This window comes from Aquarana catesbeiana, linkage group LG02 (genome assembly GCF_042186555.1).
Source record: "Aquarana catesbeiana isolate 2022-GZ linkage group LG02, ASM4218655v1, whole genome shotgun sequence".
Classification (NCBI taxonomy): Eukaryota; Metazoa; Chordata; class Amphibia; order Anura; family Ranidae; genus Aquarana; species Aquarana catesbeiana.
In genome coordinates, this window is record NC_133325.1 from 488,071,603 (window position 1) to 488,085,382 (window position 13,780).

The 13,780-nt window shown below is 40.3% G+C and overlaps 1 protein-coding gene across 5 annotated transcripts in view; it reads left to right on the top strand.

Moving 5' to 3' along the window:
* The window catches only part of ST7L (suppression of tumorigenicity 7 like), a 289,595-nt gene that overhangs the window by 134,488 nt on the left and 141,327 nt on the right, over positions 1-13,780 (top strand). For all 5 annotated transcript variants that reach the window (XM_073615725.1, XM_073615728.1, XM_073615727.1 and 2 more), the window contains 3 exons: positions 3,770-3,924; positions 7,381-7,478; positions 12,459-12,573. In XM_073615725.1, coding sequence (XP_073471826.1) covers positions 3,770-3,924; positions 7,381-7,478; positions 12,459-12,573 — 368 coding nt within the window. The remainder of the gene's footprint in view (positions 1-3,769; positions 3,925-7,380; positions 7,479-12,458; positions 12,574-13,780) is intronic.

A 13,780-nucleotide genomic window follows, 5' to 3' on the forward strand; every position in this document is an offset into this window, starting at 1 on the left:
TATTATGGGGTGATGGAGGAATGTTGATAAGGTGTCTTTTCGAATCATGTCAGCCTCTTATGATATTTCATGATCTATACATTTTAATAAGATTCTAACTAAACTTTTTACAGTGCCTTGAAATAAATTAAATTAAGTTAATTAAATTTTCCACATTTTGTTATGTTACAACCAAAGATGTAAATGTATTTTATTGGGATTTTATGTGAAAGACCAACACAAAGTGGCACATAATTGTGAAGTGGAAGGAAAATGATAAATGTTTCTTTTAATTTTTTATTTTTTACAAATATCTGAAAAGCGCTTTTGTATTCAGCCCCCCCACCCAAGCCAATACTTTGTAGAACCACCTTACAGCTGCAAGTCTTTTTGGGGATGTCTCTGCCAGCTTTGCACATCTAGAGTGACATTTTTGCTCATTCTTCTTTTCAAAACAGCTCAAGCTCTTTCAGATTGGATGGAGAGCGTCTGAACAGCAATTTTCAAGTCTTGCCACAGATTCTCAATTGGATTTAGGTCTGGACTTTGACTGGGCCATTCTGACACATGAGTAAGCTTTAATCTAAACCATTCCATTGCAGCTCTGGCTGTATGTTTAGGGCCGTTGTCCTGTTGGAAGGCGAACCTCCGCTCCAGTCTTATGCAGACTAAAACAGGTTTTCTTTTAAGACTGCCCTGTATTCGGCTCCATCCATTTTCCCATCAACTCTGACCAGCTTCCCTGTCCCTGCTGAAGGAAGTAATCCCCACAACATGATGCCGCCACAACGTTTCAGGGTGGGGATGGTGTGTTCAGGGTGATGTTCAGTGTTAATTTTTAGTGTTTTTAGTGTTCGTGTTGCTTTTAGGCCAAAAAATTCAATTTGGGTCTCATCTGACCAGCGCACCTTCTTCCCCCACATGGCTTTTCGCAAACTGCAAACAGGACTTCTTATGGCTTTCTTTCAACAATGGCTTCCATAAAGGCCAGATTTGTGGAATTGCCAAATAATAGTTGTCCTGTGGACATATTCTCCCACCTGAGCTGTGGATCTCTGCAGCTCCTCCAGAGTTACCATGGGCCTCCGTGTCTGGCCTGTCAGTTTAGGTGGTTGGCCATGACTTGGTAGGTTTGCAGTTGTGCCATACTCTTTCCATTTTCAGATGATGTATTGAAAACAGTGCTCTGTCAGATGTTCAAAGCTTGGAATTTTTTTTGTAACCTAACCCTGCTTTAAGCTTCTCAACAACTTTATCCCTGACCTGTCTAATGTGTTCCCTGGACTTTATGATGCTGTTTGTTCACTATGGTTCTCTAACAAACCTCTGAGGGCTTCACAGAACAACTGTATTTATACTGAGATTAAATTCCACACAGGTGGACTCTATTTACTAATTAGGTGACTTCTGAAGGCAATTGGTTGCACTAGATTTTAGTTAGGGGTATCAGAGTAATAGGGGCCCGAATACAAATGCACGCCACACTTTTCAGATATTTACTTGTAAAAAATTTTGAAACCCATTTATCATTTTCCTTCCACTTCACAATTATGTGCCACTTTGTGTTGGTCTATCACATAAAGTACCAATAAAAAACATTTACGTTTTTGATTGTATGATATGTGGAAAATGTCAATACTTTTTTAAGGCGTGTGTGTATGTATGTATATGTGTATATATCTATATCTATATATCTCATACACAGTTGACCTCTATTTAATACCTTAAAGGTCACAAGTACATAAATTCTACATTTTGTAATTCGAATCTCAACCACTGCACATCCTGCGTTGAGTTTGAATGTTCTCCCTTTGCATGCGTGGGTTTCCTCTAGTACTCCAGTTTCCTCCCACACTCCAAAGACATCCTAGTAGGTTAATTGGGTCATCTCTAAATTGGCCCTAGTATATACAGTATGTATGTATGACTGTTGAGTTAGGGACCTTAGAGTGTAAGCTCCTTGAGGGCAGGGACTGATATGTGAATGTAATATATATATATATATATATAATATGTGTGTGTGTGTAAAGCGCTGTGTAAATTGACGGCGCTATACAAGTACCTGTAATAAATAATTAACTAACTACCCACTATATATATATATATTTTTTTTTTTTTTGCACTTAGTGAAGAGATATAACAAAATGCTTTCAATGGCATATTTAACCCCTTGTCGACCAGCACACGATAATGGCACTGCTGGGCGAATGGGCGTACAGGTACGTCCCCTTTAAATCGCGGCATAGTGGGCGCGCGCCGCGTACTCCGTGAGTGAGCCCGAGGGTCCCACGGACTCTATGTCCGCCGGGGGCCTGCGATCATGTCATTGAGCGGCACAACGGGGAGATGCCTATTTAAACAAGACATTTCCCTGTTCTGCCTAGCAACATGACAGAGCTACTGCTCCTTGTCATTGGGAGCAGTGATCTCTGTCATGTTCTAGTGAGACAATCCCCCCTACAGTTAGAATCACTCCCTAGGACACACTTAACTCCTTGATTGCCCCCTAGTGTTTAACCCCTTCCCTGCCAGTGTTATTTACACTGTAATCAGTGCATTTTTATAGCATTGACCGCTGTATACATGACAATGGCCCCAAAATAGTGTCAAAAGTGTCCGATGTGACCGCCATAATATCGCATTCACCATAAAAATTGCAGATTGCGGCGTTTTTAAAACGCTATAACTTTTGTGCAAACCAATCAATATACACTTATTGCGATTTTTTTTTTTTTAAACAAAAATATGTAGAAGAAAACATATCGGCCTAAACTGAGAAAGAAATTAGTTTTTTTTATATATTTTTGGGGGATATTTATTATAGCAAAAAGTAAAAAATACTGCTTTTCTTTTCAAAATTGTCGCTCTTTTTTTTGTTTATAGCGCAAAAAATAAAAACCGCAGAGGTGATCAAATACCACCAAAAGAAAGCTCTATTTGTGGGAAAAAAGGATGCCAATTTTGTTTGGGTGCAACGTCGCATGACCGCGCAATTATCAGTTAAAGCGACGCAGTGCCGTATTGCAAAAGTGCTCTGGTCAGGAAGGGGGTAAATCCTTCCGGGGCTGAAGTGGTTAAAGACCACCATTGTTAGAATTTTAGTATTATGGAGAAGTGGTGTCCAACAATTATAACATTGGAGAGTATCATCCCAGGTGATACTGATATTGATTATTGATGTTTTGAAAGATATTCACTGTTATCATATGAATGCCCATAGATGGATCAAAATTCAGCCTGTCTCTGCTGAACTGGTTGGATTTCCATCCATCTTTGGGCAGCTTTAGTTTTCATGTTTGGAAACCTGGTAAGCAGTAGCCCCACTACTTTAGCCCAATTTGGAAGTCGCCCATTAGTGCGATCTGCACTGCCAATTTCATTGCGGCTTGTGACTTCATACCACAGGAGTCTATACAAGTCGCAAATGAAATTGGCAAAAAGTTGTGCAGGAACCTTTATCAAAGTCGCTGCGACATGAGTCCCATTGCCGATAATGGGGTGCGACTTGTCATGCAATTTGGAACTGTCAAATCGCAGGACAAATCTCATCGGTGTGAACAGGGGCCGAATGGTGTAGAAGCTAGCTGAAATTTGTTTTTTAAAGAAAATGTGCAGTATTGAATCTATGTCCAATCAACAGAGTAGCTGTTATTGTTTTCTTTCATGTTGTCTTTAGTTCATTAACTTGTTGTCTAAAAAATAAAATCTATAACCGCTGCATTTGAATTCAGTAACAATTTACAACAGTGCGTATATCATTTTCCCGCTGTAAAAAATGGTTGTCTTACAGCTGTGCCACAGCTTATATCCTCCTGGCGGAAGAGGAAGCTACAACCATCTCTGATGCAGAAAAGTTCTTCCAACAAGCACTGAAAGCAGCAGAAGGTGCTTACAAGAAATCTCAACAACAGCAGCACTTGAGTTCTCAACATGAAGCTCAGAATAGTGAGTAAACCATGCCCTGTTTCCCTGCTAAAATTACTATAGTCACTGTAATTCTGCAGTTCAGTAAAATACTGTATATGTGTTCTTCATTGGATTCATTTGTGAAAATGTATCTTGCAATTGTGTGTGTGTGTATGTGTGGGGTTGGGGTGGGGGTGGGGGGGGGCGTGCATTGGAGAGGTAATTTTAAAGATGATACATTTTGAAGAATATGAGCAATTATCCAGTAAACTCTAGGACTGCAATAGATTTAGCATGTTCTGCAAAGTACCCAGCGAAACCCCTTTGTGCAGTAGCGTTGTCTGTGCTTGGATGGCTAATGGCTGATACAGGCCACCTGGTCAAGACACTGCTCTCTCAACTACATTAGTAGATGAGTACCCAGACCTCTTGTTGGTATCAGAGTTAGGCCTGTACTGCATGGACATGCAAAGGGGGAATGCTGTGGAAAAAATGTAAAGGCTTTCACTGCATTTGTAGATCACTTTTTAAATCTTATGCATACTTGCAGTTGTCTATAAAACTGAATTAATGAAGTTGGGCTTTTTACCAGTGTGTATCTAAGGCCTCTTGCACATGGGTGCCTGAGCCCATGCAACACAAATTCCCCAGCCCAGAAAGCCCAGGTGCTACGTATAACAGTTGATAGACATGAATGGATGATCGTATGGATATAATCGAGTAGAAGCTGGTGCTCAATAAAAGTTAGTGTAACAAAAAGCAGAAATGTACACATTTTTTGCATACATCCACATGCTATATTCATTTTTATGATAGCACCAGCATATACCAGAGTACAGCTGCACACAACCATTCATATCTGTGGGAAGCTGAATGCAGCACCTGGTTTTTCCAGGCTGGTGAAAAACACTGCAATATGTGTTGCTTGGGTTTAGGCACCCGCATACAGGAGGCCTACTGAAAAAAAAGTTTATCTTCCTCCATATTAATTACATTACATTTCCAAACATATCTCCAACTGCAGATCTGAATATGATTGTTTGTCTTGAAGCTTTTCCGATAGTTCTTAATAAACACACTCTGATAAATATTATTTAGACCTTTTTGAATCACAGCCCATGTATATAATCTATGTTGCTTAGTTTCTGTCTTGCACCTGATAGGAGACTGAAATGGCGAGGTTGGCCCCTCTTGTATCTTCAGCCCAGACCCCTTTGAGAGTGAAACAGATAGTGCCAAGGGACAAGAGGAGCACGAGTTCTGGTAGATGTTGATAGCAAGACTTGATGGCTGGAGATGCAGTCTCAGGAGGTCTGACAGGACATTGGGTCAGAAATGGAAACTTTGCGGGATGGACCAGCCAAGGTTAAAGAGGAACTCCACGTGCAACACAAGTTAAGGAGGCTCCCAACGTGCTTGAGGCCAGGAACACACAGCATTTGTTGGAGCAGATGCAGATGGCAGCCAGGGAAGGCACTCGGTAGTAACATAGAGCCAAATCAAAGACAGAAGCCGGGTCACAGGAGTAACCGAGGTCAGCAGTAGGCAGGCAGGGAGGTACAGAAGCATAGGCAGGATCCAAGTTGTAAGCAGAGTTGGGGTCAGGAATGTGTGAGCAGAAGTATAGCCAGAATTCAGGATCAAGTCAGGGACAAGCCAGGTCAGAAACGAAAGTCATACACAGGACAAAAGCAGGGCACAAGATACAGCTGAAGACCAGTCAGCACTGATACTGGATCAAGGCATCCTTTAAACAGGCCTTTTGGCGCCAACATTGATTGTGGGCGTACTCATGCGCCTGATCAAAGTTCTGCCTGTAATACTATGTGCATGTCTCTGAGTCTGCTCACAGGAGTCCCCTCACAGTATCTCATGTGCAAGGAATATTTGTGACTACAAACATCACACTATGTTTTCTCCACTAACATTGTTGTTTTAACACTTTTCTGTTAATTGGCCTGAACTGAATTTAAAAATGAGAACCCCTTGACCCTGTTAAGACCATTGGCAGTATGATGCAGTGTTAGCACCGGTAGCACTGAATTCAAGCCTATTAAATGGAGTATCACCTTTTTAAATTTTCTAAATTGCATATTTTGTGCCTAAAACAAACCCCAACCCTATTCTAGGAGCTTCCATAACTTCTAAACATACCTGGCCATAAACACAACAATTTTCAAACATTTATCCAATTTCAACTAGCTACCCATTGCAAAAAACAAGCAAATAGATGAAGTCAACCAATCAACTGTAGTTTTGTTGCTTTGTTATGAACTGTTGATTTTGCCATCAAAAGCTGGTGAAGCTGGTGTAAACCGCCTGAAAATTGCTTTGCAAACAGTATAAATGTGAAATTCAGCTGCCATTTAGAAGCTTATTGCAAGAGCCTCTGTTGGCCTCCGTACCTACATGGGGTTGTTGAAGGTCCCTCACATTTGCCGCCACTCAGCAGTTAAGGAAGATTTAGGTTTAAAATTTTAGGAAATGTTAATGTTGCGATTGAAACTGTTAACTAGCTGATGCATCTATTTTTCAGCATCTATATTAGCTTTTGAAATGTATCAGTATGCACTTTCAGTTTCAGCTAGTTCATCCAAAACTAACATTTACTTGTGGATGGAAGTTGGTGGGTTAAGTCAGTGTTTCTCAACTCCAGTCCTCAAGGCGCCCCAACAGGTCATGTTTTCAGGATCTCCATTATTTTTCACAGGTGATTTGATCAGTTTCACTGCCTTAGTAATTACCACAGCTGTTTTATCTGACGGAAATACTGAAAACATGTCCTTGAGGACTGGTGTTGAAAAACACTGGGCTAAATCACGCACTGGTTTCTTATATGCCATAATCCAGTGGGGCATTATTCCCCCCACTGTCAGCAGCAATAGGCCATAGTTACTGCCGCTCTATTCCTCCCACTGACACTAATGATAGGGCACTATTTCTCCCCCTAATACCAAATTTGGGGAGCTGTTCACTCCCACTGAAACCAGGTCATTTTCTACTCCCACTAGCCACAGTCTGCCCCCCTAAAGTTTGAAGGACAGTAAACTGGCCCTTTGTTTAGAAAGTTTGGAGACTACTGCCGTAATCCAACAACGATATCTCTTTGCCATAGTTCTAATTTCTATTACAGTCTATTTGGGAATTGTGGTTAGCCAGCCACCCACCATCACTATAAACACATCTGCATGTTTTCCTAGACATAGAATAGAATAATGTCAACAAGGTGAGTGGGACCCCCTTTATAATGGCTGCAGCAGGTGTGCATACCCAGGGAACTCCAGCACAAAGTCACCAAAGAGTCCTGAGAGGTGTAAGAAATTCTTAGATGGTTTAGGTCCACCTAAAACCATAATATAAGTTTTGGGTAAAACTGACTTTTTTTCACCCAAGATACTTTAGAAAGAGTTCATGCGTGGACACTTTTTTTTAATGCTAGTACGGTTCAACATGGTAACTGAAAACAACCTTTTTTTTTTTTTTTTTTCTGTCAAGAACGAGACATGAATGTCTTGGTTTATGTAAAGAGAAGGCTGGCAATGTGTGCTAGAAGATTAGGAAGAATACGGGAAGCTGTAAAAGTAATGAGAGATGTAAGTATTTCTGTACTTTGAGATTTTTATAACTGTAAAAATATAATTATATTTTCAAAGCAGAAATTGCGTTCCAGTTTCCCATTCCATATGGGAACGCAGAGCATTGGTGATTTCCTGTGGCATTCAGTTGGTATTAAAAAGGGGTGGGCAGCATACACCAAATGAAGATGGAGGAATGTCTGTGTCAGGCTGGTTATTATGTGGGAAATCTATCAAACAAAATAGCATTAAAATTTAATGCAAATCAGACTGCCTCCCGTTTAACCACTTGCCGACCACCAACTGTAAATGTACGTCATTACTTTACAGTTAACCACTTACCGACCGGCTCCTGTACATATACGTCAGCACTTTGAAGAGGGATATCTCGGTAACGGCAGCAGCTGCTGCCACAACCGAGGTATCCATCTTTACAGGAGCCGGTTCTGTGTACGATAATGGTGGTCTCTGCGGCGGGTTCGCCTCGAGATCACCGTTATCGGCGGCGGGAGAGGTCCCACCCGCTCTCCCGCTACCGACGGCTCTGGTAAGCGGAGGCGATCGGGACCTTTCTGTGCCTGGGTATGGAGACGAGTGAGGCTAAGATGGCCGCCACCCGTCTCCATACCATTGGACGGCTGAAGCGCCGTCATTACGCCAGCTCCGCCCACTTTTCTTAAAGGCATATTTTTTTTAATGTCATTTTTTCAAACGACTTTTTTTTTTTTTTTTGCATTTTAGTCCAAATATGAGATGAGAGGACTTTTTGACCCCAGATCTCATATTTAAGAGGACCTGTCATGCTTTTTTCTATTGCAAGGGATGTTTACATACCTTGTAATAGGAATAAAAGTGATCCAAATTTAAAAAAAAAAAAAACAGTGCAAAAATAAATGTAATAAAATAAATAAGAAAAAAAAACAATTTTTTTAAAGCGTCCTGTCCCGACGAGCTCGCGCGCAGAAGTGAACGCATATGTGAGTAGCACCCGCATATGAAAACGGTGGTCAAACCACACATGTGAGGTATTGGGCTAACTTTACTGTTGTCTTATTTTTTTTATTCCAAAAAGGTGAATTTTTTCCAAAAAAAGTGCCCTTATAAGACCGCTGTGCAAATACGGTGCAAAAAAAAGTATTGCAATGACCGCCATTTTATTCTCTAGGGTGTTAGAAAAAAAACAATATATAATGCTTGGGGGTTCTAAGTAATTTTCTAGCAAAAAAACCCGTTTTAAACATGTAAACACCTAAAATCCAAAATGAGGCTAGTCCTTAAGTGGTTAAATACCATTGTCATGGCAGCAGCTAGCTGCTATAACCCCGGTATCTTCCTTTGCTCAGTCGGTCGGCTTTCTGATAAAAGTGATCCCAGCGGCGGATTTGTCACGAGATCACTTTTATAGGCGGTGGAGCCCCCTTCCCTCCACTTTCCGGTCATTTCCGAGCTTACCGGAGTCGTCGTTAAGCCCAGAACTGATCAAGTGCGGTCGATGGCTTGGTAGGAAGTCGAGTGAGGGCAAGATAGTCCCAGATGGCTCTATGCCCTTGGATGACCGGATCGACATCTGATGTCACCTGTTCTTGGGCAGAAAGACAGTATTTTTTTTTATTTTTTTGCTTTTAAAAGTAAAAATAGAGATCTGGGGTCTTTTTGACCCCAGATCTCTCACTAAAGAGGACCTGTCATGCTTATTTCTATTACAAGGAATGTTTACATTCCTTGTAATAGGAATAAAAGTGTTTGAAAAAAAAAAGCAAGTGAAAGCAATAATTCTAAAGCAAGAGCTCCTCTGTAACTCTAAATAGAAAACCTGTAAACATTTTTAAAGTGTCGCCTATGGAGATACTTAAGTACCGTAGTTTGTCGCCATTCCACGAGTGTGTGAATTTTAAAGCATGACATGTTCAGTATCTATTTACTCATCTTTCACATTATACAAAAGAAATTGGGCTAACTTTAACTGTTTTGTTTTTTAATTAATTCGAGTGCATTTTTTACAAAAAAATTACGTTTGAAAGACCTTTGCGCAAATACAGTGTAACATAAAATATTGCAACCACCGCCATTTTATTCTCTAGGGTGTCTGCTAAAAAAATATATGTATAATGTTTGGGGGTTCTAAGTAAGTTTAGAAAGTAAGTTTATGCAACAACTGTTCTGTGTATTTGTGCAGGGCAGCATTTTTAAGGCAAATCGAGGCACGGAAGCTGCCATTAGTGACTTTCGATAGATTACAAGTCTGTTATTCATAGACAATGAGGTAATTTACTGAAGACAAATAGGCTATCCACTTTGCAGAGATATTTTCCCCATAGAAGGGCGTAGCTCTGCTGTCTTCCATCATCCAATCATGTGCAAGTAAAAATGCTGTTTTTTTTTATTTTTCTTGCATGCAATTGGGTATTATTTGGAAAGTGACATTTTACCACATTCACTTAGCTCTAGTCCAAATTGGCTTGCAAAGAGAAACTTGCCTTGCAAAGTGAAATCCCAACCACGACACTACCTGCCTGGAGTTTGCATGTTCTCCCTGTGCCTGCGTGGGTTTCCTCCGGGTACTCCGGTTTCCTCCCACACTCCAAAGACATGCTGGTAGGTTAATTGGATCCTGTCTAAATTGTCCCTAGTATGTATGAATGTGAGTTAGGGACCTTAGATTGTAAGCTCCTTGAGGGTAGGGACTGATGTGAATGTACAATGTATATGTAAAGCGCTGCGTAAATTGACGGCGCTATATAAGTACCTGAAATAAATAAATAAAATAAAAGTCTATTTGCCTTTGATAAATGACTTCCTAAGGCATTCACCCAGAGAAAGTATTCAGATAAGTGGAGTTATAATTTTCCTGATCTGTATGCTTATTTTAGGTCAGTGAGTCAAAAAGTACTGAATCCATTGCATTACAGTGACAACCAGCAATTATCATCTTTAGAAAGAGGTCCACAGTGGCAGCCTCCAAGTACAGTTTTCATTCAAATATGGTACATTTAAAGTGTATGTTACTCTTAACTTAATATTGAAATTAGGGGTTTGTGATTTTATGTATATGCTGTTTAATCTAGCCTTTTCTGTTTTTATTTTTGCTTTGATGAGAAAATACCTGGTAATCCTGCCAGTCCCCCTTCTATCCTAATTCACACTGACCATGTCAAGCATAGCAGCAGTCAATGCCTGCGTGGTCAGTTTACAGAGCTTTCTTTTATATTTAAAGCAAACTCACCCATCCATCAATCTTTCCATGCTTTATTTTGTTGAGAAATAACTAAAAAAATAACACACCTAGCGCTTCTAGCTTCGGCCATCTTGAGTAAGGCCAGATGATTAATGTAGCATTTACTTCCTGGAATCCATCTGTCCTTCGCTACGGCATGCAGCCAGGAGGGCATGCTTAGCTGAAAAATGCCCTCCTCCCAAAGAGAAAAAAATTGCCCATGAAGACTTGTGCCTTGGCAGTGTGTCACAATGTGCTGCCTCACATACTTGGATGAATGTAACTACAAAGAAAAAATGTCAACTAACCCTTAGTGTGTTGGTACACTGCACCACGGTGGCCTGAAAAGCATGAATACATGGTTTGTTTACATGTCTGCAGCCTTCTAAAGCTGCATGCAGGCAATCTCTGGTACTCTATGGGGCTGCAGCAGCTATACGAACACAGCCGCAGCTCCTATTTTGATAAAGTGCAGGTCCATGGCCCTGAATGCTGACAAGTGTGCATTTGAGACCACTCACCTGCACACCTGTCAAAGTAGAACCTGTGGTTGTGCCTGTACAGCCATTGTGTCTCTATAGGATAACCTAGGCTGTTTTCACAAAGCTCCCTCTTGTTTTAGTCGCATAAATAAATGGCTCATTCTCTCTGTACAGGCCACATTACATATAATATATATTTTTCTGCAATTTTTTTTTTATTTATTTTTTATTCTTAGATTTCTGTTGGGGGGGGGGGGTTGCTTTGGTGAAATATCAGGAGGTCTTAACAGACCTCTGATGTCTCACTTTTAATATAGAGAAAGAGATTGAGGACATGAAGTCCTCAATCCCATTCTCTGCAGCCGCAGTTGAACCTACTGAATGAATGAACAGGAAGCACTCTTTACAGAAGCTTCATGTTCATTCACAAATTGAAACACTGTTAACTATGCTTCAGTTATTAATTAGCTGCCAAACACAGCTGTTTTTTTATTCAGAAGTTCTGGGTTAGTGGCTTCCCGATAACGTGACCACTGTAATTGGCTATTATAACAGTCACATTATCGGAAGCCCATACTGCTGTTTCTCGATCAGAAGTCATTACTGAATGCAGTCAGTGAGAGCTCGGTGAGTGTGCTGGGAGTGCACACTGAGCATGCTTTCAGCACACAACCTCAGACCGCTGAGATGCATATTTGTGGTGGCTGGCTGTTAAGGTCCACTTTACCTGCTGCTGCACATGTGCTTTATGCAGTAGGGAAAAGATTAAATATTAGCATATATATAAAAGCTATAAGGTCACTGTAACAGTTACAAAGCGCTTAAGGTTCAGTTAGAGTCATTGTCAACCAACTACAGTGTATATACATTTGTATGCATACATTTTTTTCTAATTCTGAAACTACAATTAAAGTGATTAAAGAAATTCTAGATGCCTGGTGGAATTATGGAAATGATTCCACATCTTATTTACAAGTGCCCCCACCCCCATCTGCCTCTGAAATGTTATAACAACAGTGCAACAGTAAGCGTAAAAGAAATATTGAATGTGGAACAATTTGTATGTGTTATACATTTCAGGCCTGATTGATTGCCACACTGAAAAATGATATATCAAAACTACCCATTAATAACAAGCGAAGCATAAAATAAATCCAGCAAAGCTATGCAATTACTAATCAGACTGCAATGTACCCTAATTAGGTTCTATTCATTTGAATGCACCAGAAAAATTGAATAATTGCATGTGAATGTGAAAGTAATGATATATTTGTTTTAACTAATTGATATATTTACTTGCAGTTAATGAAAGAGTTTCCTTTGCCCAGCATTGTAAATATCCATGAAAACCTGCTGGAGGCTCTTCTGGAATTGCAGGCATATGCGGATGTTCAGGCAGTGCTTGCTAAATATGACGGTGAGCTGGACTGTTATCACCTGGGTATTGCTTAAATTTTCTGTCTAAAAATTATTATATAGTGGATTTTGCCTTGCTTCACTGTAGTACCTGGTCAGTTATTCTCTATATATATTAAAAATGTGCACTGTTTCCTTAACAAACTAAACTAATGTTTATTCAAACCAAAGTGGATAGAATCACACACAAATACAATTTGTGCAATCCTATAAAATAGTAAATGACATACAAGTTACATAAGATGTCTCCATCACAAAAACACCAGTACTTCTGTACTGCAACAGTGCCAAAACAAACTCAAGTGCTCCAACATCTCTACACAAGCCCGCTTACCAGAAGCCTAGACCTCACTGCATAAGAGATCTAATAGCACTTTAGCAGGAAAGCCTGTACTCGCATACAATGGCAAGATTCAAACAGATCTTAATACCACCGCTCATCCAAAGAAACACTCATACGAATGGATGTGATGACCGCTTAAGCTCCGCCCCATCATGAAATGATGCCTAGAACTGAATAATCACATTTTGGTTGACATATTCACATTTTGACATAGTTGAAAAATATTGCCCTGTTAAAAAATAAATAACTCTTATATTACAGCACATGTGAGTATGATTCAATAAAAGTCCTCACTGTAAACTATTAAGAATCCACCATGAATTAAATCTTGATGCATCCACGTGCACTCCAGGTGTAAAAACAAAGCTGCTTACCAGAAGCCTAGACCTCATATATACTAAGAGGTCTAAAAGCGCATGTAGATGGGAGAAAACCTCCACACAGCCAGATCTTCTTTGCTGTCACTGCCTTAACACCACCTCAAACTGACCACAGGATTAACTCAAATCCACACAGTATATCTATCTGGTATTTTTTACCATAAAAGCATCTCATAGTGAAGCACTGTTATGCCCCGTACACACGGTCGGACTTTGTTCGGACATCCCGACAACAAAATCCTAGGATTTTTTCCGACGGATGTTGGCTCAAACTTGTCTTGCATACACACGGTCCCACAAAGTTGTCGGAAAATCCAATCGTTCAGAACACGGTGACGTAAAACACGTACGTCGGGACTATAAACGGGGCAGTGGCCAATAGCTTTCGTCTCTTTATTTATTCTGAGCATGCGTGGCATCTTGTCCGTCGGATTTGTGTACACACGATCGGAATTTCCAACAACGGATTTTGTTGTCGGAAAATT